We start from the raw sequence: 24814 nt of genomic DNA, 5'->3' as shown, positions 1-24814 counted from the left end.
GTAAATGAGATGGAGACTATTTTTAATATCTGTCAACAGTCCCTAATGCTAGCCTCAAGGGCTAGACTGTTTACTGTTGCTTGTGTGTATCAAACATGTTTGATATTAATGGTGTGGCCTTGATGAGTCTGTGAGCAGTTCTGGAGACTGGATCCGTGAACCCCTCACATTATCAGATAATCTGGGCTGAACATACAGACCAGGATGCAGGACCAAATTTGTCCTCTGATTGTCAGGAGGCGTGAATCAGGGATAAATCAGCCCAAACCTCCTGTAGTGCCTGGCTTCAGAGGGAACTTTCATGGTATTTCTTTTCATCATTGGACATGACCCACACTGAACATATCCACTGACAGGGGATCAGGTTTACGCATCGTAGAGTTAAAGATAAAGGAACAACGGTTATTAAAAGCTAACCATCAAAGTAAACTCAACGAGTCATTTCTCCGTAGCACCTGTGACATCTGTTTGTGGTGAAATGGATCACTAGGATATTTCACAGCAGACAGTTTTTGACTTGTCATAGTGAGAGGAGCACAGGTGTTACTAATGACATTAATGACGCCTCTGATCTATTAAAGTGACCCAGTAAACCATGACAGTGAGCCAGCATGAACAATACCAGGACCCTGAAAGTGTATCAGCTAAATGGAATTCAGCCATCAGTCACTTTATTATTTACACGTGTGCTTTTCCAACTGTGAAATGACAAAATGTCACAGTAGAAAAACGTCTATATCTATCTATACATCATCAAAGGGGTAATCCTGCAGTGTACAACTTACTACCATAAATGTAGAGGACTTGTGAGAGACAGATTGGAAAAAAGAATTGTCACAATCAAAGCTGCAGAGGCTGAGATATCCTGAATTTTAGTGCCAAGTATAGGTCAAGCTCCGAAAACCCTTTTTCCTACATTTCCCACAATGCATCTAATAGCATTGTGTCATTAAACCCTATGACCCCAGTTCTTAATGTAGGCTGTCTGTCACAAACCTGTCTCCAAACCCTAGCTGAGATACAACAAGGCTTATGTGGATTACTCAGTGAGTTAATGAGGAAAGAGGCAAAATGTTAAAAAGGTTGTATTAAAATAAATGTATTTCAAATGTTTTAATTTTTCTTTTTCTTTTCTTTTCTTTTCTTTTCTTTTCTTTTCTTTTCTTTTTTTTCTTTTCTTTTCTTTTCTTTTCTTTTCTCTTCTCTTCTCTTCCAGCAGCAGGAGTGTCAGTCTGGGGAAAAAAGACCACATGATCTTGTTGTGGGCAGAACTTAACGTTCATTTTCACAGTGCAGATATTCAAAAGTCTGAAATGACATTTAAATATCCATTCTGAGAAAAACAAACACTTTTCATATTACAAGCAGACTGACAGTCTTAAAGAAAAATCACCATTGATGTTACAAGCAACGTGTCCGTTATCAATGAAGAACATTTCAAAAGGCTGAATTCAAAAGTGCACATAAAGGAGAGGATGAAAACATTTTCATTTCCTGTTTGAAAACTGTGTCCAGCAGCCATTCTTTCTCATACAGCGAATGTGCATGAAGACACACACGTGCACACACACAAGATTATGGTCATGGTGCCCAGCGTGAGTGCTATTCACTCTACTTCCTATTTCAGCTTTGTTTGATAATTTCACATGGACTAAAGTCAGCAGCCCTCGCAAAACAGCCTGCACGTGCACACACACACACTGACTCACACATGAGAATAAAGGAACAGCCAGGAGGATATCCCCATTTCTTCCATATCAGGGTTCCTTTGAAAGCTTCCACCCAGAGCTGAATGAGAGGTTTCATTGAAGCCATTCACCTCAATGATCTGCTCTGATCTACTCACAATCGACCATATCTGTCATACATGGCTAGGTCTGAGACCCAGGAGAGAGCGAGAGAGAGAGAGAGAGAGAGAGAGAGAGAGAGAGAGAGAGAGAGAGAGAGAGAGAGAGAGAGAGAGAGAGAGAGGGTGGGGGGGGTTGGAGAAACAAAGAAAGACATGAAGTAAGAAAGAAAGAAAGTAAGAAAGAAAGAGGGATCTCATGCAAAACAATATGGTGTCTAGATACATTCACGTGCCACTCACACTCTCTTTCTCTCTATCTCACATACACACACACACACATCCACACACACATACACATGCACAAGCAGCAGAAAGTCAACAGTGAGAGGTGGGACACAGGCATGGTCTTTAGTTATGCCTTTTTCACAACCAGACAGTAATGGTATCAATTTACCATGGACATTACCAGCATGAACACACACAAACACACACAGGCGCGCACACACACACGCATGCATGCACATGCACACACATGCACGCACACACACACACACACACACACACACACATACACACATTCACACACATACACACATTCACACACACACACAGTGAGTAATCCCTTATTTAAAGGGTAATTTCATGGGGGTCTGTCTTGAGAAAGTTGAGAAAAGCTAAAGTAGAAATCCAGTCACTTCTATGCTCCAATGCTTGTCAAAGTCAAATGCAACATGTCCATATAAGTATCAAACTACGCTGATATTTTTGTGTTTCTATCTGATGCAAAAACTTAAATTTCTGTCGGTTTTTATTTTTATATTTATCTTTATATTCATATTGTATCTGCATCCAACTGCTACATCAAGTAGCTTAAACTTTAAAATATGGTGAAGCAGAGAAAAATGAACAGTATGTAGCTTCCACCTCAAGGGGTCTCTCAATCAAAACAATAACCAAAAGATGGTGTTGGGTGATGTCATGAAATAGCGTGGGATCATGGGAGTTGTTGTCTTCATAACCATTGCTATCAGCTTCTCCTGGTTTGGATTCCTTCAGTGTCAGTGGTTCAAGAGCAGGTGATAATAAGTAGAAACACTGAATAAAGCAGTTTCATATTTAAAGCCAGTGTTTCACCGATGTTCTACGGAGGTCAGAGACATCAGGGTAGAGTTGGAGCTGAGTTTGATGCTAACCTTTGTTTGGATTGTTTCTCTGATAATTTATGAACCAGATGTTCAGCAGGTTTTTACCAGCAGCTGAATAATCCACAGAGGTGTCCTCCTCTCCACAACAAACACACCAGGGGATTAGAAACACAGAAAAAAGCTGTTTCACTTTAAAAATCAATGATTCTCTAAAGCTGTTCAGTGACACAGGACAGGACGTCTCCAGCAGCTGGGAGCTGAGCTGTCTAACATTTCCTCAGCTTGTTTCTCTGATAACTTCAGATCCAGACGTCCGACGACTAAAATCCTTCATCTGGTTCAAATATATAATTGTAAACCACCATGGTGTAAAAAGTGTAGCTTAAAAATGTGGCTTAAAACTGGATTACAAACGGATTTTAAGCTTCTGGCAGGAAACCATAACGTAAAGACATAACACACTCACGTATTTCTCTAGGTCTGAGACTAGATCTGAAACATTTGGAATAATGTAAGTACACAACACAAAAAATATATAACAGGTTTAGTCATGCAGTCATGGACATTTCAATGTGGAAAAGATACATATTATAACTTTTACATATGTTTCTGCATCATCAATCAAAAATATACTGTACTGCATGTAATATGAGTGGGAGGAGACTGTGCTGTTGAATTTCTCTGATTGGTTTGTGGTTGCTCCAGACTGTGACTGACAGCTTAGTTCAACACTCAATCAACATTGTGATTGCGGTTTTTAAAAGTCCTAAATATAGGCTGTGTTCTGTGCCATGAAATGATGCAGGAGTTAAGCAGATATTTGATATAGTTTATTCATGGGGAAACCACCTGTGTGTCAGCTCCATCAGAGACAAAGAGATGTTCACACCTGCAACCTGTCTTTTGTTAAATGTTCACTGCTGCCTGTTGGAGAAGTCATGGGGATGATTTGAGGTGTAGATTCACTTTATCCTGAGCTTGTACCCTCTGTGTTTTCACAGCAGAGACCCAGCTGACCTCTGACATGTGCTCATGATGTGCTATGATACTGTCAGCTGAAACACTGCCATGTTGAATCATGGGCACTGATGGACACTTTTCTGTGAACAGCTGTTGTCATTTACCTTTACTGTTTATTTTGCCAGAGGATGTCATGTTCATAAAATAGAGATTAGATGGATGTCTCAGTCAGCAGTAGTGGGCGGTTCAGTCTTTACAAAAACAACCTGAAAATGTCATTTTGATTCATAAAGAGATTTTAAATCAGTTTAAATTCAGTTTTATGACAACAGCTGTGTGATGACTATATCCATATTAAAAGGAAAACGGAAGTTAGAGATGACAGAGGGCTTACCTACAGATACACACACACACACACACACACACACACACATGCACGCACACACACACACACACATGCACGCACACACACACACACACATGCACGCACACACACACACACACATGCACGCACACACACACACACACGCACACACACACACACACATTGCTATTTCTCTGTAATTGTTGCTCAATTTCCAAAGAATTTCACATTGTAATCCAAATTAAAAGCTTTTTTTAGCAGTTTAGTGTCAGCTTTTCCAGAAGCCAGCAATCCCACCCATTTATTCTGAAATGCCATTGTCTAGTGTTGAAATGAAATATCAGCAGTATTTCCCGATTATCGCAACTGAAAGGAAAGTTCCTTCTGGAGAACTCATTCAAACTGTGAAGACAATACTGGACAACACATTCAATGATATTACAATATAGATCAGAACATTACATAGAACAAGTGTAAGACAAAAAAATGAGTGAGTTCACAGACAGGGAAAAGGTAATGTGAGTTGCGTTTTACAGAACCCCAGTAGATGCAGCTTTTTTCACTTTAACTACACAGCGGCAGCTGTTAGTACAACAGTCATGCTAACACCTCCACATATTAACAAAAGGCCTTTATTTTTGAAGAGGGTAAAGGGAGTAATTTTAAGTTCAGCTGTGAAACGTGTCACTGCATATGTTTATGTCTGTATGAGGTAGAAATGATTAAGTACAGGTTTGATGTATGTGTGTGTGCGTCCACGTGTGTGCACGTGCGTGTGTGTGTGTGGCCTGCCCTCTCTACATCTCTAATCCTTGTAATAGAGTGAAGATCATGAAAAGCCCTCTGGCCTGGCCAGCGTGCTCCACTTTGCCATATGTCAGATCGTGCCACATTCTTCTTGATCCTCAATCTCCTCAATCATTCCCATCATTTACTACAGAACACCCCTCCACCCCACCCCCACCCTCTCCAGCACGCCGTCCACCCATCCACACCTTTTTGTGTTGAGATAATTGTTGCTTTTCTGACTGAAAAGAGAGAAAGGGATGAAAGGCAATCCTACGTGACCAATTGCATTTTGACATCATCTGCATGTCCCCTGACAGAGCGAGAGGCTGTTCATAAAAGTACATTTAAAGTCTAGTACACAGGCCATCCAGGCAGTTTGAGTCAAAAACACCGACCATGGGTCAGTCGCGTTCATCTGCATCTCACAGCTGACACTGGTTTATACTCAGCAAACTTCATTTAACTTTTTTAATGAAGGTTCAGTACTGAAGTTGTTATCACGGGAAATAACATGAACCAGCAGAGAAACAGTTTTAACCAGCTTGCGATTCCTGACGTTTAGCTCAGCTTCTGCAGCAGCTCTGATACATCACAGGTCCTGCTATAAAATGGTGAAGTGGGAGAAGCCAGGGGTCGGTCTCACAAAGACAAACGTTGACTGTGTCTTAGATATAACAAACAGTCAGACACCAGACAGACGTGTGAATTCATCTGTTGCACAAAGCAGTAGTTCTAGACTATCTTAAGTCGCCCAACTGCATCCAACTGCTCAGCTGTTGGGTCTGTTACCCCAGCAGAAAATGCTTGTCTTTTGGAAGAATTTAACAGTTAAAAGGACGTTTTACTTTGGAAATTCAGTGAAAGAGTAAAACTATAAAAAGAAAAAGTCTGATATGGAAAACAAATGGTTGCGGTCTTTGCTTTCCTCACAACAGTGTCAGCAAACCACAAATTATGAGCCATCTTTTCCTGTTTTTTGATGTTGGATGTCACTGTTACCATGGTAACATGGTATTCAGTTGTAACATCTTAGACCTGAATTAGCCTGGGTGTAAGGTGTGCAACTTTTAAAATGAGTCAGTCTTTATTTTTGTGAAACGGTCTGACTGACATTAGACTGATCTATGAGCCAAATGAAGACTGGACCAACACTACAGACCAGGCTGACACATCCGTGTGATACCAGGCAGGAAGCTGGTGGATGGGGTCTTACCTTGAGTCAGCATCAGTAAAAAAAAGGAAAAGAGGAAATTGATCATATAAGCTACTACTCAACCTAACGCTGTGTACATAGGAAGACAAGTGAAGTACAACTTTAAGGGGAATTTCATGAAGAAACGTCCAATTCTTGAATTTCAACTTTGGTTGAGTGTGCTGCTAACAGTGAAGTAAAGCGAGATTTCAAAGACCACACTTCATGGAAACTCGATCAGCACTTTGCGTCTGTTCACTTTTGCAATCTGCGTCACTTTTGGATAAATTATATTATAATAAAGCACAGTGTTTTGTCCCACATTGCAACAACAAAGCCTTTTGACTTTGCTACATCTCTGATTCAATATCCTCTTGAATAGCAATATAGCTGATACTCATGGGAATTGTAGTATTTACACAGAGGCCAGATACATGTACATCACATGTAGGTGTAGTTTTCACGATTCAGACCTTGTAATGATGAGAAAAAGTGAGGGTGGTTACCGTTCATTGCTATTTGAGAAGCTGGGCTTATGACCACCTGATGTAATTCACTTTTATTTCCTCCTTGGTTTGAGACAGTGGGAGATATTAATGCCACTTTACTGTGGGTAAAACAGTTATTATTGTGTCCTATAACACTGCACATAATGCCAGCATGTTTGATAACAGCTATCAAAATAAAGCAGGCACCATAGTACACTAAAATGTTTGCATTAGTAATATACAGTATAGCTGGAATGGGCCACAGAATATGGTGTGACACCTGTTACTGGATCTCCTACCTCTGACATCTTTCCTTGTTATTGTGAGATCATTAGTAATAATTATGAGGTACAGAAACGCAATATTACTTCCCGTATACATGGTTGTTGAGAGGCTCTGAGAGGAGTCAGTACTGAATCTTAGTTCATGAAGTCTACATGTAATACGTAATAATACCAATTTCTTATAGTTAATTCAAAGACACGGAAAAAATAAGCAGGAAAAAAAACAACATTCCATTGTAATGTGGGCAGATTTAACTCAACAGTGTAAAACCTGCTGATGAAACCTGCTTCAGCTTATTTCACTTCTCCTCTGTGTTTGCCTCTCGTCTGTGGTTTGATGAAGGTTTTTTATTAAGGCCGTCGAAGCCCTGCTAAGCCACACAGAGCTCTATACATACAGGGCTCTGCCACTGGAGTGCCTGGCTGATCATTCCCCTCAAGTGCTGCCGCTGCAGCGGGACTTTGAAGTCCCTCATTCATCCATCTCTTTCTCCTCTCTCTCTCTGCTCTATCAGTGTCTTGCCCAGGACTAATACCATAATGATGTAAAGAGGCAGAGGAGGAGGGGCTTTAAATTAGAGCGCCGTCTTTCTGTCTCATTGTGTGTAATGGCTCTTATTGTGAGAGCTGTCAGGCCACAAGTGATCTCTGAAGGAGGGATAGGGCCATTCCCTCTGCCACCCAGAAGAAACGATGAAGGGAGAAGTGGATCAGGAGAAGGAGTATGGCCAGTGTAAGTGGGCTTAGACCAAAGCAGAGAGATGTAAGAGAGTGCCAGCGCTCCTTGGATTTTAATTAAAACGCCCTGAGGAATTCTAAACGGCTGTATTCTCTCTGCCTCCGAGTTCAGAGCTTAATGTGTTGGAAAACTCGTCTGGGTTTTAATGGGAGATGGAAGAGAGAGGGGCTGATGAAGAGGATGCTGAGAGCAAATGAGAGGCTGTTTACAGATAAAGCCATTACCATTCCTCATTAATCAATTAACTCTTTCATGGATAATGAAAAGACTAATTAACTCCTGGTAAAAAGGCCATGGGAGGCTCGTGAAGGGAAGAGGGCAGCAGGATTGAAAACGTGCTGAGAGGCATTTGAAAAACAAAACAAAACTAAGCAATGGTAAAAGAAAATCAGCATTTTAAAATTGGACTCTGCTCATTTAAAGAAGCATTATGCATCTCTTTAATATAAAAGGAAAGTGAAAACATTTTGTTCTCTGTTTTTCTCTTGTTTCTCATCTAACTAACCCCTCTCACATCTCCTTTAGTCCCTCAAATATGTTCCTTCCTTTCCTTTCCTTTCCTTTCCTTTCCTTTCCTTTCCTTTCCTTTCCTTTCCTTTCCTTTCCTTTCCTTTCCTGTCCTTATTTAGTTGGTTTTTGTCTGCACTCTCAATAATCTAATCATGAGCAATGAACAATGATATGCAGAAAATGGCATGGAGCATTTAATTATGTAAGTCTATCACCATCTCAAAACCCATATATACTTTGTCTTGTCTTGTGGTCAACTGAACTAATAACAAACATGTTTTAAGATATAAAAAGTTATACAAGTTTTGTCTGTTATGGTTTTTTCACGAAAACGTTCAATTACCTCTTTTAAAATCTTCTCCTTCCTAACTAAAACATCCAAAAACTATGAAAATGAATATGAATACAAACATTTCAAAAGTTTAACAGCTGGACACAAGATGTCACCTACTTCACTCAGTGCATGTGACCTGGAGGTTTTCCAAATCACACGAAGTAAGTGATGTAAGCTTCATACTGGACAATGATTTGCTTCAAACTACTTGTAATGTCACAAAATCACCTCATGGGTCCTGGTTTTAAACTGAGGTTGAAGGTGAGCACAGAGACAATTTCCTCCCTCAGCAGATGATGTGAAAACAAAGTCTGCATGTTCATCATTCTGCACAGTGAAGCTCAAACATTCAAGTCCATACTGGAGACAGAGAAGCTGCAGTGTGCACAACCCTTTTTTTTTCTTCTCTGTAAGTGACCATAGAAACTCCACTGAGATGTAGATGATGTGACTATATCATGATCTCCTTCATGTCTTGAACAAACAGCATCAGGGAACATGCAGTTATATGATAAATGTTACCTGGATGACATCAGGGCCATTACATGTTCAAATGTTTCAGAACCTGTCTCCACAGGCAAATAACTGACTGACCAGACCAGGACACACCTGAGGAAGCACAAATGCAACTGACATCACAATTTTCCACCAATAATTATAAGTGTCAGTGTGGAGTGCTGAGCAGGCAGCATGAAGGCAGGTTTGACCAGAGATAACCAGCACTCTCTGCAGGCAAGAAGAGTTCAATGTAAAGGTCTAACCTGAGCTACAAGACATCTGGAACCACACTGGCCCTCCTCAGGGTCAAACTGATAAGAGGATGCTATAAGTATAAGCTTCAGTCGCACATGTGAAAATTCATGTAGCAACATTTAACCCCGACTGAAACTGATAAAGTCTTAGTTCAGTGTCACCAGAGTTCACAAATGTGATCTGGAATCCAAATTCTGATGGAAGAAAATTTCCAATTCTATTCATTAAAACTTGAATAAGTGGAGCAAAGTAGCTTCAAGCTGACTGACAACAGCTGCAAAATGTTTCCACTTTTATTCTATAATACTCTGCTTTCTATGGTCTCTATTTCCTCAATCCAGCTGGGTTAAAATCCAAGCGGTAACCTCTGAGGCTGAAAAATTAGGCCAACACTGAAGTGCAGTTCCTCTAATGGCCACTAGAGTCTGACTCCAACAGTGAGTCAATCCCCATAGACTCCCATGTTAAAATGTCCAACTTTACAGCAGAAATAAACATGTTTACAGGTTTCATGACAACTGTTTATATAACTTACCTGTTTACATTTTATTAAGGCTTAAAGTTATGTATAATTGAGGGCGGGGCCTCATTGAGTGACAGGTGGGTGAGCGTATGCTTGCTACAAACCGGTATGCAACCAAGTCTCGGCTCCACACACGCCCCTCCTCTTTGGCTGGAAGTTAGGGTGGAGTCAGACACTGCCAAGATGGTGACGGTGGAGCAGCTCACTCTTGAGAAACCTGTGGGTGATGCCACAAAGGCTACGTCCATCTTTATTTACAATCTATGGTCCATTCTGATCGGCATATGTTCAATATCTCTATATCTCAAAGTCACATCAGTTTCTGGGGCTTTCATCCATACTGGTAAATGGCATCTAAGGCAGTCAATAGTTGACTTCACAACATCTGTGTCCACATACATTTACATTTCTTCAGTGAACATTCATTGTATTACTTGCAGAGAGATATTATACAATTATTTATTATTATAATTATTTATTATCTTCAGTATGCTTATCTTTTTGTTTTCCTGTCAGCTGTAATATTCATTCAATTTCCGATGGGATTTTTAAAGGTCAATTTAATTTTATCATTTTATTCCTCTATTCTTCTCTTTCTCTTCTAGTATCTCTCCCTCGCTCTCCTCCTCTGACTTTGCTGCTCACCTCTTTGGAAAATGTGTTGAGAAGAGAAGTTGGTGCGACTGGGCAGCAGTTGGATTTAAGTATCCAGGCCCCTTTCAGTCAGAGAGCGAGACTCTATAAAAGAGGCAGTGAGGCATGCTGGGAGACGGGGAGCGATCTGCTGGCTGCCTCTACCTGAGAGGAAACACAAGACACACACCCGCATGCACACACGCACGCGCACACACTAACATCCATACCAATGGGCTGTCAAGTGCAGCTGAGAGAAGCTGTGAGTAAGGCGATAACAATGGACCCTTGGGGCCACAGAGTGACCCCAAGGAGTCTATAATTCAGAAAGGGGGTAGGCTATCATTCACACACTCACACATACTCTCTGAACAGAGTCACAGGGGCAAGACAGGCAGTTCCTTATCACTGAGGAAAGGCGGAGGAGAGGAGGGAGGAAATATAAGAGGAGGGCTGAAAGAGGAGGAGGGAGAGGGAAAAAAAAGAAGGTGTAAATAGATTTGAATAGTGCAGCAAAAAAAGCTTCAGTTTCTACATGAACAACATTAACATCAACAAACAATATGTTTGTGAGTAATATGCAAAGGTCAGAGCTATGGAGATGTGGTGTCAGAGTTATTAGGGAAATACTTATTAACAACTCAAATTGTTCCTCACTCATTCCTTAGTAACTTCACTTTTTCACCACATTGTAGAGCGTTATTGTCAGGGGATCACCAAAGTGATCACGATTCATCCTGAGGGGGTTGTGAATATCTGTAGCAAATTCCATATTAATCCTTCCAATGGCTTTTGAGAGATTTCAGTCGGGACTAAAGTGGTGGACTGACAAACAGCTAGATTTGCTTAAAATAAAAGCAAATGTTACATCAGGAACAATGGCCTCACTTCTTTTTCACATTAAATGCAAATTTCACATTGCATTTTAGTGCTGTCTGCTGATGAGACTGTCAAAAACGAACCCATAGGTCGTCTGTCATTATAGGTCATTATGACCCATTGTTACGTTTTGTTGCTAGGCGACATCTAGTGGTTGTAGTAATTACGACAGGAGCAAAGAGAAAAGTGCGGTGACGTAGTATAAAGAGAGACAAAATCCACGTCAGGAAGAGGTTGTGGTGAATGGATGAATGTGATACAGGAGAGCGGTGTTCGATTCCCATCTGAAACCAGCAGTTTGTGTTGTTCCTATTATATATGACCAACGTTATCATTGTAACCATGACAACAAAGATTGTCTAATGTTGAGGAAGTACTTATTTTAACTTAAATCACGATCTTTTCCTAAACCTAACCAAGCCATGACCATTATTACAGTAACCATGGTGATAATCTGTACGCTGCTCTTCATTATTATTATTTATTATGGTAATCATGACAACCAATGTCCAGTATAGGCATGCCACCATAGGAGCGCTATTTCAGCAGACACTTGCAACTTATATGGTTGTTTAGGTTCGAGGACTGGTTGGTGCTGACTCACATTAACTATTTAGCACAATTTAAGATGAAGTCAGTTTTATTTATATAGCACCAAACCCTAACAGAAGTTATGTCAGGGCACTTGATCAGAACCAAGCTCAGGGTGGATGGGTGTTTGCCTTGAACATAGACTGTAAATAAAGGATGTAGCCTCTGTGACCCACAGATTTCTGAAGAACAGTTTTGAAGCTCAGAGTGAGCTGCTCCACCATCACCATCGTGGCAGTGCCTGACTCCACCCCTAAACAAAGACGAAGAGAAGGGACGTGTGTGGAACTGAGACTTGCATGCTGGTTTGTGGCAAACATACACTCACCGACCTGTCACTCAAAGAGGCCACGTCCTCAATTATACTTAACTTTAAGCCTTAATGAAACAGGTGAGTTATAGTTACAGTTGTCATGAAGGAGGAAATTAGCTCTAGAGACCAAAACTGTTTTTGTACCGGGCTGTAAACATGTTTATTTCTCCTGGACATTTTTCTTCGTTGGACATTTTAACATGGGAGTCTATGGAGACTGACTCACTGTTGGAGCCAGACTCTTGTGGTCATTAGAGGAACTGCAGTTTTTGGTATTTCAGTGTTAGCTTCATTTTTCAGCCCCTGAGTTTGATGCTTGGCCTTGACCAGTTGGGTTGAGAGAGGGAATCACAGATCCAGACTCCAGACAGGAGAGAGATGAGGAAACACTTTAGTTTACAAGTTGGTGGAGACCAAAACAGAGTCACTAGTGTTGTCTGTGTGTTGGAAGATACCACACAGAACTGACACTGAAGGAGCAAAATACAGACATTTCACACACACACACACACACACACACACACACACACACACACACACACACACACAGTCACACACAGTCACACACACACACACACAGTCACACACACACAGCAGTTTTTCAGCTCATTAAGCAGAGGGTTGCGTATCTAATCAGGTTTTGTATGAATGGTGCAGGGTCATTATGATCTAATTTACCTTTAGTGGTTATTCAGCTGGGCAGAAAGAGAGGGAAGAAGAAGGAGGAAGGAGGGAGGATGGTCCAGGTCTGAGTGCAACTTGTGCAGCTTATTTGTTCTTCCCACTGACAAGAATTAATTTTGTTTAACAGTACATGGAAAAAATAACTAAAGTTAAAGCTGCAATGTAAACCTGGCCTGTGAGAATTCTTTCTGTTCACTGACCACATTCAGTTCTCCATGATTTAGCGCAGCAAGTTTCTCACTGTGGATGAACATCACATTTAAAGGAATTACTCTATTTAACAAGATGTGTTGTTGGAAAATAAAGACATGGAAATAGATAATGAAAGATTTATTTTAAAGATCTATTTTCTTATTTTCCTCTTATTTTGCTGTGTTCGGGATGTTTCTGGGCTGCTGCTTTTGGTCAGTGGATGTTAAGCCCTTGCTGTCTCATACTCTCCTATGCTCTGTGTCTGCATGTATGTATGAAGAGATGCAGGTTTGTGTGTCTATTTGACTGAGGGCAGGGGCGGAGCTACACAGGCACACACACACACACACACACACACACACACACACACACACACACACACACACACACACACACACACACAGAGCAGAGAGGCCACAGCAGACAGGAGCAGGTGGAGGTGCGGAGGTGGTGGCATGTTTATTTGTGTTTTGAATGTAACTGCTGTGAACAATCAGAAAATAACATGTTCTTTTTCTTCTTCATGTTAGCAATAATAACTTTACAAGGCCATAATATATCATGGAATTTCAATGATGCAAGAAAAGAGAAAAACAAATTAAATCAAGAGAAAAGAAGATTCTCTGATCGCAGTCAGGCCATGTAACTACTCTGTTGTTAAGCACATCCTGGACTACAGAGATACTGTGGTGGACACAGTGAGATGTAAATTAAATAAATCTTCTCAACTGACATTTTTAGTATGTTGTGGTGCATAATGTCAGTGATATTAATGAAAAACAGTTCAAATAAAATATTTCTTTATCTTAATGACAGACAAATACAGCCACAAAATCATGTAGAGACCAACTGGCCCCTAACTTTGGACCCCAGGAGCTGTCGTATGCTGCAGGAACATGTACACATGGGGATTGACTTTTCTTCAAGTGTGTGAAATGGGTTAAAGAGTTGTGTCCTGGAGCAGCAGTGTGTGTCCTGGTCAGCGGGCAGGATAAAAGCTTCCATATGGTACTAGTAAGTCAGCTCCAGCACCCTGCCAGGAGGGCCGACCACCTGCCAATCAAACGCAGCTCACAGAATAACAGGAAGGTGTTAAGAGCTCAAGGAGGACTCAAACGCAGGACGTGGACAGAGAGGGGTGGGGGAGAGAAAAAGGTTTATTTAAGAGGAATTTGCTGGTGTTAGGGGGTAATGGCAGGGAGGAGGGTCTGGTGGTAGCTGTAGTTGGGTATTGCTTCAATCTTATCAATTGTGATTCTGCTCATCGAATCTGGTTCATATCCAATCTCGGTTCCGATTAAAAAATGTTGTTAATTTTTTATTTTTAGGCTTTATTCAGTTAACTGTGACAGGAAGGTTTCTTCATTCATTCCCTTCATTTATTAAAATAAATATTACTCTTTGTTGTGAGCGACAATTAACAAAAACAACTGTAAACCGAGACTATATAAATTAATAATGTAAATTACAACCGAAAAAAAAAAAATGAATATAGCTAAATATTTAACAAAAATTTGAAAAATCAACATGTCGGCCTTTTCTGGAAGGATGTGTGATCTCTTTGGGCTGATTGTATCTCCAGCAGCAGAGGGGTACAGGAGGCCTGTACACACAGGTATGAGAGGTCCAGCTCTGACAGCAAAGGAGAGCAGGGGTCAGAGGTCAGAAGGCATGTCCCTACACATCTCCAGTTCTCTGTAAGTCTTTCCCTGGATGGACAAGGTCGTGCTCTGACTAAGGCTTCTCTTCGGGTCCAGTGAGTTCTGAGTGCAACACACACAAATAATAACGATATTGTAACTTTATCTTTCTACTACTAATACACAGACTGATGATTCTTACTCAGAGTGATCCCATCCTGGATCTTTACTGTCCATTTACCACTGAGGTATTTACTGCCACACCCATGTTAGATGTATTATCCATGTGATAGCCGTAACTTTGAGCCTTATCCTCGGCCACCACTGCTCCTGTTTGTACAGATGACTTTTGTTTTAAAGACTTTCTGATTTATCCTTCCCTCAGTGATGTAATGAGCCGTAACTGTAATGTAATGTTCCTGGCAAATGCTTATATGGATATAAAAGGGATATAAATTGTCATCACTTCATTTTATCCTTAGAGTCATTTGAGTTAAATTGTGTCACAATTAGTGAATGAATTTGTGAGTTACGGAAAAAAAACATGTTTTGATCATCCTTCGAATGAATGTTTGTGTCAAATTTGAAGAAGTTCCTTCAAGGCGTTACTGAGATATCGCTTTCACAGGAATGGGACGGACGGACAACCTGAATGCAAGGAGGCTTAATAATTCGTGAGAGCAGCTTTAAAATGTCTATCCTGTGAAAATATACACCTCTGTGTGGTCAGTGGTCCAACACTCAAAATTGAGGCCTGGAAGATGCAGACATTTAATCATGAGATGCTAGTACACTGACAGAACAGGTTCGGTCATAATCAAAATCCTAAAATGAAAGTATATGAACTGTCATGTGAACTTTCTCACCACAAAACCGAAAACCCAAAGCGAAGTCATCCAGTGAGTTTCCAGCAGGAGTTCATGTATACACCTCCATTTGCTTCATTTCCAAGCACTCGCATTAATCTTTTGTAATAACACTTCAACGTTCTCGCTTGTCTATGCATGGTGGAATTGTGTTTCTTTTCAAATGCTTTAGAGAAGTCATTCACTGACAATCATTCACTTGAACTGCTCGGCCACAATGCAGCTCCACTACAAATCAAAGCCTCTTAATGATCCCATTCTGCTGACGCTGAATTTGAACCATTTGTAATTCTTTGGGAAGCTTTTGGCACATTTGATTAGGAGATTAGAAGAAAACAGAAAATTGGTCGAAGAAAAAAAATTAGAAAAGCGGCTTTACGGGGTGTTTACAGATTTCAATTGTGTCGACTGACAGAGGGCAGGGTGTGTGGTCGACATCTTCAAGTGCTACTTCACAGTCACACAGGACTGGAGCTCTGATCTGCTTTTCTGTGGAGCCATATTTTAAAGCTGGTACGCTCAGTGTTGTGAGTTATGAGTCAGTATTATGTCATGTTAAAGGAATTTGAGAAGGCCTGGACATGATGTTAGAACCAGCAACTAAAACAGAGCTTCAAGGTAAGAATAAAGCACCAAACCAACCACGTCTTCCAGAATCGTCTAGAAACTCACACCGGCCTTCCCATGACCCAGTGGCTCTGGGTCTTGACCCGCTGCACGGTCTGATCAGTTGACCTCAATTTGCACTTCAGCTTCACAGCAAAAAAGGGCCTTCACAGAAAGTCTGTGTTTGCAAAGAAAAGTGGCATTTTCCAAATCCCTTCAATCTGAAACTGACGTATTATCATACTGTAGAGTGAGGATGGGTAGAGTGGTCAGTCTGATGAAACTTAATAAAAGCTGATGATCACACCACAAACTGTGTCTAGATCTGTGTTCTTCTGTCCCTCAGCAACAAACACTGATGGGTCCTTTGATGGAAAAAGTATCAAGGATTTTAGCCGAGGCAGGAATTTTCATCAGCCAAGGTTCCAAAGTGACCTGGCTGATTGCTGAAGCCAGAGCTACATCCTTCTTTTCTAAGATGGAGATTCTTTGGCAGAAGGATCGGAGACAGTCTAAGGTTATTGTCACCTTATTTACTCCCTAAAAACGTTTTAAATTACAAACCTGTAAACATGTACTAAATTACCACCGTATCAAGATATTTTCAACAGACAGAAAATACACTGATAAAAGTTTGTAGTAACTAGTCCTCATGTATGTTCATGTGAACAAAAAACACTACTAAGGCCAGCAATTTTAAAAGACTGACGTTGACTATTTTTATTTTAGTAACTGTGTATAAATGAACACACTGACACTGAAACAGCTGATTTTAGGAGGTGAAACATTTGACCACATGAGGGCGCTCTACACACAGATAGTGTCGTGTTTCCCTTGCACTCGCAGCAGGTCTGTCTCACACTGACTGCGGCAGGGATTTCACATAGTATTTGACTGTATTGTTACTGACATGCAGCTGCCTCTGGTTCTCTGTTATCATTTATTAAATCATTTTGTAACAGACAAACAACTCAAACAATAAGAAGCTATACATGATATGTACAGTGTATATTTCTGTGCCTCACTGTGTATCAGGGTGAGCTGCAGTGCCTTGAATAATGTCTCGTATCCTCTGTGTGTCTGCCAGCAGTGCTTCATTGTGACAGTCAATCTTCAGAGCAGCTTGGTAATCCTGTAGCCCTGAGAAAACATGACACAAACACATCAGACAACACAGAGCAGGTGGACATAGTCACCTGTTTAGCCATTAAGACATCATCCTGACAAACATGCTGCGGTGATGTATTGTTACTCTACCATTATATTTTAACAACACAAAGTGTGAGATTACCACTGAAAACAAAATGTGAAATCTCAACTTGAATAGTAACAGTGTACCAAAGCAAAAAGACAAACTGGCTGACCTTCTGCATAGAGCTGTAGCTGGCAGAAAGCAGATCCTCGGCGGACGTGGGCTCTGGCTCTGGCAGCTGCATTAGCAGCAACTGGTGGAGTCAGCAGATCAAGGGCCTGCAGAGAAACGTGGACATACTGTATGTTTCCTGCTACTTTACATAAAAGCATTATAACAGATTAATACAGCTTCGATATCAGCCTAACTCACAACCTGAAGTGTGCAGAGCTCATGTCAGACGTGGTAATACAGGAGAAACTGAAACAAACTGAAAAAACATGGTACTGTGTGGAGATGTTTGAGTATTCTGGGTGACTTCTGGTCTGTTCACTAATGTGCACATTAACTGCAGCCTGAAATAGAGAGACTCTGATTTGCCTCTACTACAGTAGGAACTGTACTAGTCAGGGAAACAGGAATTCACCATGGTGTCCACAATACCAAAACCTACACAGTGCACTGGACATTCAGCTCCCTCGAAAACACTGTGAGCAGTTCAGGGGTGCTGACAGGAAGTGACATCACTACACTCCTGCTTCACTTCTCTAAGTTTGATTATAACTTTGTGCATGTCCTATGTTCATCTAGGAAAAATAAAATCAGAAGTGCCTGCAGGTGAGATTTTCTACTCAGGAAGTCAGGCATGTTCATTCATCCATCCATCCATCCATCCATCCATCCATTAGCTATTTCACTTATCCTTTGAGGGTCATTTAAAAATCATATTAAATTAAGTTTAAAACACGTATAAGTTTCATTTTGAAAATGCTAAATTACAACAGTGTCCTCCACAGCAGTGAGCAGACACAACTTGTGATGGACACACATAATGTAAAAACACACAGACAGTACAGACCTGAGAGGAATCCTCAACAGCCTTGTGAAGATTTCTTAACTTCAGGTGACATGCAGCCCTGTTTGAGTACAGAGCTGGGATCTTTCTGTTGAGCCTGATAGCCAGGTTGTAGGCGTTGACTGCACTCAGGTAGTCCGCAGTCGCAAAACATTTGCTGAAAGAGTCAGGTTAGTGACCTCATGGGTCAGAAAAAAATAAACACTGTTAAATAGATTTGAGACAAGACTTCACTTACTCTCCTTTGTCCTTTAACCAGTCAGGGTTCATGTTCTCCTCCGTCAGGTCCTTCAGCTCTTCAACATCTGGATTGACTGCACGTCTGGCTTCAGCTTGTTTGTGGAGCCACTGGTTGATTTAAACATATAAAGTGCAAACTTAGTGTGACCGCGCTCACAAAGCACATGATGTGTTTAAGCTGTAGATAAAACTTTGATACCAACAATGTTATTTTCATATTAAGGACATTTCTTCATTAGACCCATAAAAGAATCTCTGTGCACAGAGACCATTTTTATTTAGCTCAAATAAAAACAAAATCTGTGATCATCAGGCCTGATTTACTGATTGATTTTCACAGGGGACAGATTCTGCTTGAATCTGGCATGTGTTTTTCTGTATGCATTTGTTAAAGTTGAGTATTCCAGGGGTGACATACTTTAGAAATGAGTGTCTATATCACACAGGGCTCAAGTTGTTCTGAATGCAGCTTTAGTGGTGCACAGATATGATGGTGAATAAACCTAAATTACACACATTCATAATGTAATTCATATGGAAGTCTGTTTTCATTTGGAAAACAAAGTAATCATTCTCTGTGAAATGAATGAAATGATGCCATTAATGCCTCTATTTAGTCTCTTGCACAGCATCACTGAGCACATGTGGCTTTAAAGAGGTCATCAGAGATTCTGTAAATGACATTCAGTTATCAACAATCTGCATTAATAATGAACTATTATGTTTCAGTCCTTGTAATTCATGGAACTAAATTATATGTTTTTTTTCTGTTTTACTGCAACTGTTAAAAAAGTGCAAAAAATAACATAAACACAAATATCTTTAGTTAGGCCTTTAGTAGTCTCACAATCGGGCTGCACCGAATTCCACTCATTAGATAAGATTTTAGAGATTAAGATATAGATTTTTTGGCCTTGTTCAGTGCAGACATTTCATTTGTTTTAGTAGGAAAAGCACAGAAAAGTGTTACAAATGGTAACAATGCTAATAATAAAAATGTCTCTGCTCTATTCAAGTGTCCAAGTAAACCACGACAGTGTGACAGTGAGGCAGCACACACCTGAAACTGAAGCAGCTAAATGGAATCCAGCCACGTGCACTTTTCCCAGTGACACAACAAGATGTCTATTCTAAATTAACACTGGTGAACTTTTTGAAGATTGTATCACACTTGAGCTGAGGTTAGTATCAGTGGCAAAAATGTGTTTACACAACAGCATTACTTGTGTATTACTTGTGTCTTTCATCCTCTTGGGGTGACTCCCAGAGGGTGATGCTGATCTTTTTAGAGTCAACAGGGCGACTGTGAGTGAGACTGTGCTGCAGGTTTTGAGTACTTCCTTCTAAAGATTCCTCCTTCCACTTTTTGCTCACTGCTGTACAACAACAAGGGAAAAATCTGCAGGTGACAGAAAAAGAGACTGACGACTCACTTCTTCCTCCTCCTGCACTCTTGATTCCCTGAGGGCTGTTGGGAAAACCCGTGGGGTAAATGTAACTTGAATGTTTCCAGCAGGTCTCAGAGCTGGCAGGTCCGCCTGTTTTTTCTTGCACTTTGCTTCACTGCCTCTTCGATCTAAACACAGGAATATGTTCACTGACATACCATAACCAACAATGAGTAGAGAATAGGGCTGCACAATTAATCGAAATATTATTGGAATTGCAATATGGCCAAGTGCAGTATCCAATTCGCAGCAGCTGCAAAAAAATTGCAGGAGCTGTAATTGTTTTGATAAAGAAAAAATGTGTCATAACATTTTGTGAAGCCTACAAATCATATTCTCCAGACATCAGAGAACATGTTTGTTTGGTACAAGCCCCAATAAAAATCACATCATCGTCATTTCTAAAAATTATTACTCCAACTGAAATCGAGATTCATAGTGCAATCACAATAGAAGGAGCAAATTTGATCAGACAGGAAGTTACAAACCCAGTTTGACATTTCTTCCATCCGAGCATCTTTTTTCTTGCTTCTCTGTTATGGCTTTCAGGCTGTTTTGATTATCTCGCTGTGTGTGGAGTTTTACTTGTTCTTCTTCCTCTGCTTGTTGTTTCTGTCTCAGTTGCCATGCGTCCAGCTCTGCTGTGGTTTTCTCTCGCTCGGTGTCCCTCATTTTCTGGACACTCTCTCTTTCCTCCTTTTCAAGCTGAAATCAAGCAAAACATGCTTTATATAAATTCTTACACTTTGCAGAGCAGTTTACCTGCTGATGTGATGTATGAGTAGATTGTGGTCTCACAGGATTTTACCTTCATCATTGTCTCCAGTGCATATTTTTTCTCTGCGCGCTGTTTCTCTGCCTTGGATCTGGACTCTGAAGAAAGTTTTTCCTGGTATTTCAACAGAGCTCTTTCTCTGATCTCCTTCTTTTTTTCTTTGTCATCTAAAACACAGTGATTCATAAAGTTAGATTAATTGTATGTAAAGTTATATAATGTATATTTGAAAATTTGAGTAAAGTAGACATAAAAAAATTGTCTTAGAACCAGTCTTCCCTTCTGTGCTGAGAGTTGGGTGATTTCTGTTTGACAACTTTACAGCACGACATATGGGTGTCTTATCTATGGCTCGAGGGTCATGTGCAGCCTGAGATCTTCATCTGTGTAGCCTGTGAGTTACTTTAAAATTACAATTATATTTGGCCTGTTTACTGTTAAAATTTAGTTCTAGTTCCTATTATGAACAGTAGGTGTCACTACCACTCTAGATTGTTGTTTCTATACAAGGTTTTGCTTGTCTCAGATGTGTTAGTATAAAGAAAGTGAAAAGTCAGATACAATCAGAGAAGCCAATCTTCCACAGGAGATATTGTGTTAGAGGAATTTAAGGTGGGGTGAGACAGTGAGCAGTTGCCAATTAATTTAACAAGTTTTCTTAATCAGTATCATAAATGTTGTTTATGGTTCCTGGAATATCAGCTTCAGAGTTTGGTTATCTGGCCACAGATAATCGAACGGAGAAGTTTTCCTGTTAAATCAGCTCCTCTATCACTTCCGTCACTGTACTTTCTGTGGCAACGGCACATGTGCATTCAACACAGCCGCAGCCGCCCTCCCTGTCCTTACTGCAGCACATCTGCCCCTGTGTATACTTTGAAAACAATGGAGTAAACAGCAGCAACTGTAACTGAAAATGCACTGTGAAGCTGGCCTGAGGGGTGATGTGATGAGTACTGTGGTAAGAACTGTTCAATCTCATCCCATCAAGAGCGCTTAATCACCTGGAGTTTTGGGCGTTTTTTTTTTTTTGGAAACTGATGCACAGACTCCCTCTCAGATGTGTCTGAGATCTGAAATTGGCCATTTTTTGAAAGAAAAAGTAACAGCCTTGTTGAACTGAGCAACCTGCCATTTTAACCCTTCTTGTGTCCCTTCTGTTGAGTTGACCACACAGCAAACCTCAGGAGGTCTGACTGACTCATCTGCCACAGACCGGTAGCCCAGGATGCTCCTTGTGGCTCAGCAAGGTCATTAGATATCATTAGATCATTAGATATTAGATACAATTTCCTTCAGCTATGCGGCAGTAGGTTGCACCCCTGTAGTGGGTGGAGCGAAGTTAGGCTGTGAAACCCCTAGAGAGCTGGTACTCAATGGCTTAATGACCACTTAAACTCTTTCACCCAGTCAGTAGTTGCTAGTTGTACAGATTCAGACCCACATTTGACTACATCACATCCCTAACAGCCTTCCTTTCAGGGGGTTACCAAGAGTGATGCCCGTTAGGTGTAACACACAACATAGAAGTGGTACTTACCTGGATGCATGTGTGTTCAAATGGGAGATGAACTGGGCTGGTGCCTCATAGCGTGTGAATGCTGCCTCATGATTTTATGGTAAGTGCAAAGATCTGTCCCTGTTGCCAAGGCAGAGCAGCTAAACCAATAGCGAAGTCCATTAGAGGGCTGCACATGTACTCATAGAACCGGTGTTAAATACAGGTGACTACAGTTTCTCTATCATGTCTGATCATCATCATCACAGGGGAAAAGTGTTTTTTTTTAAGCTGACAGACAGAGTGAACTATGATATCATCGCTCCAGCTGGAAATTGGCGGAGCATCATGCTGCTGCCATTGCTCTGTTCTCTCTCTTTTTGGGTCTGTCCATGTTGACCTCATTTTGAATCAGGTCTGATTAGGGACCTAAGTTTATTATTGTTCAAGCAATTAGTCAATTTAATGGATTACGCAATCATCAATAAATGATCAATATAATAAATCATTTAAACCATTTATCGAGATATAATACCAGGCACTTGTCTTAGATTGCTGGTAAAAATGAACAAACAAATTGTGATGGGCCATTTTGACAATTTTCAGTTTATTCAGAAAACAAACAAGTTATTAATTATTTATAAATCATTCATAAGTCCTATACCATTAACCCTAAATTTGATCTTTGTAACACTCATGTATATGTATTTTATGTTTTTATATAAAAAAACCCATACTGGCCAGCATGGGTGGCACCAGAGCTGTGCTTACAGAGCTGAATGTTTTCTGTTCAGGTGTTTATCATGGGTTTAGCTTAGGACACATGCCACACAGGGCCAGATCATAGCTGCAGAGGAGCCAGTGTGTTTTCAACTGAATGATTGGAGCAAAGAGGAAGAAGACGAAAATTACATAAATAATGCTGCCTTGTCCACAGGTAAATATGATAATGGTCATCACTTACAAATCACTGAAGCATTGAAGTCACTACTGCCCCCCCCCCCCAGTTCTTAAACTACAAGTGCCACCTGATGACAGAGCACATCAGGTGATCCAATATGTTCAGTAGCAGCTGATAATAACTGTTCATTTATTAGTTCTTAAAATAAGTAGATTAAATATTTGTTGAAAATCTTGAAGAGCATTTTGATAGCCATAATTTCCCAGCCACTAATAATTACATAGATTTTTGTTGTTGAATTCATTCTTCCATAAGGTAAAACACCTTAAATCAATGAAGGGAAATACAATTTTGAGATTATGAGGGTAGGATAAAGTTCTCATACTTTTTTTCTATAATAGCAATACGATATACGATATGAAGTAATAATAAAGACATTACTACTACTACTAATAATGATTGGTTTTAATGTATTTATTCATATCATTGATATTGCACTATTTATTGATCAATGTGTGACCCCAGAGTCATTCAAAGATCAGAAAATCAGCTAGATGCCCTTACTTGTGGTTATCATCAGATTTTCCCATATTTTGTTGGTTCTCTTTGGCAAAGTGATGACAGCAACTCCATTTCCAACCTTTGCTGAACTTCTGTCCTCATCAACAGGTTTCAGCAGGAAGGCTTCAAACAGATACGGTGGGTAATGCACCTGTGCAGAAAAGAAAGGGGAGATCAGTTCAAAGGTACTGTATAGAGAATCTTACATTTAAATTTGACCTATGTCATTGTATTTACACTTTATATTGTACAGCGCTGTGAGTAGGTCAGTTGTAAGCATTGAATGTTATTGAAATGTAAAATTTTATGTGGTACAGCTAAACGAAGAGAACAGGATATATAACGTTAGCTTTATCTATTAAAAAGATGTTGTGTTGTGGGACACCAAGATCCAGTAAGAATGGACCACAGCGTGTTCTGTTGTTAGCTAACTTTACCTTGAGGTATTCGTCTGTAGATACAATGTCCACTTTCCCAACTTTCGCTCCTTTTAAAGGCACATGTATGTAAACCGTCGTGTCGGTCTGTGTCCATGAGTAGTCTGTCACTAACAAAGGCATTTTCGGCCCAGCTAAACTAGCTATCAGTAACAGCCTGTTGTTTGTAGTTCTGTCAGCAGATACTGTGGTTCACCTGCTCAAAAATATCGATGTATTTAGGTTAAAGAAAACAGACTGGCGAATAGTCATGAACGACAAATTGTGTTTTTCCTGCCGTGTGGCGTCCTGTTGCTATGGTGACTAGAGAGGCACCATGTTGCCTTCATGTTTGTCGGAAAGATATTACATGAGAGTCGTAACCAGCACAGGCACAATATAATATAGTAGAGATATACAGTTAACCTATATATGACACTAGGCAATCTCCGACTGTGGAGATAAGAGGAAGTTTAAGAGATAAGATTTCTCAT

General features: G+C 40.4%; 1 protein-coding gene across 1 annotated transcript; it reads right to left on the bottom strand.

The window, feature by feature from the left end:
• Window positions 1-17080: 17080 nt before the first annotated feature.
• On the bottom strand, window positions 17081-24608 carry dnaaf4 (dynein axonemal assembly factor 4). The gene is made up of 9 exons (XM_022756332.1): window positions 24342-24608; window positions 23908-24055; window positions 20978-21111; window positions 20658-20874; window positions 20155-20297; window positions 18720-18829; window positions 18485-18638; window positions 17639-17744; window positions 17081-17414 (listed from the first exon to the last, which is right to left on the bottom strand). Exons 1-9 carry the CDS (start codon window positions 24462-24464, stop codon window positions 17296-17298), a joined length of 1254 nt encoding a protein of 417 aa, XP_022612053.1. The 5' UTR covers window positions 24465-24608; the 3' UTR covers window positions 17081-17295.
• Window positions 24609-24814: the final 206 nt, after the last annotated feature.

The sequence above is a fragment of the Seriola dumerili genome, unplaced genomic scaffold (assembly GCF_002260705.1).
Source record: "Seriola dumerili isolate Sdu_G_001 unplaced genomic scaffold, Sdu_1.0 BDQW01000242.1, whole genome shotgun sequence".
Classification (NCBI taxonomy): Eukaryota; Metazoa; Chordata; class Actinopteri; order Carangiformes; family Carangidae; genus Seriola; species Seriola dumerili.
This window is presented reverse-complemented; position numbering and strand designations above follow the sequence as displayed.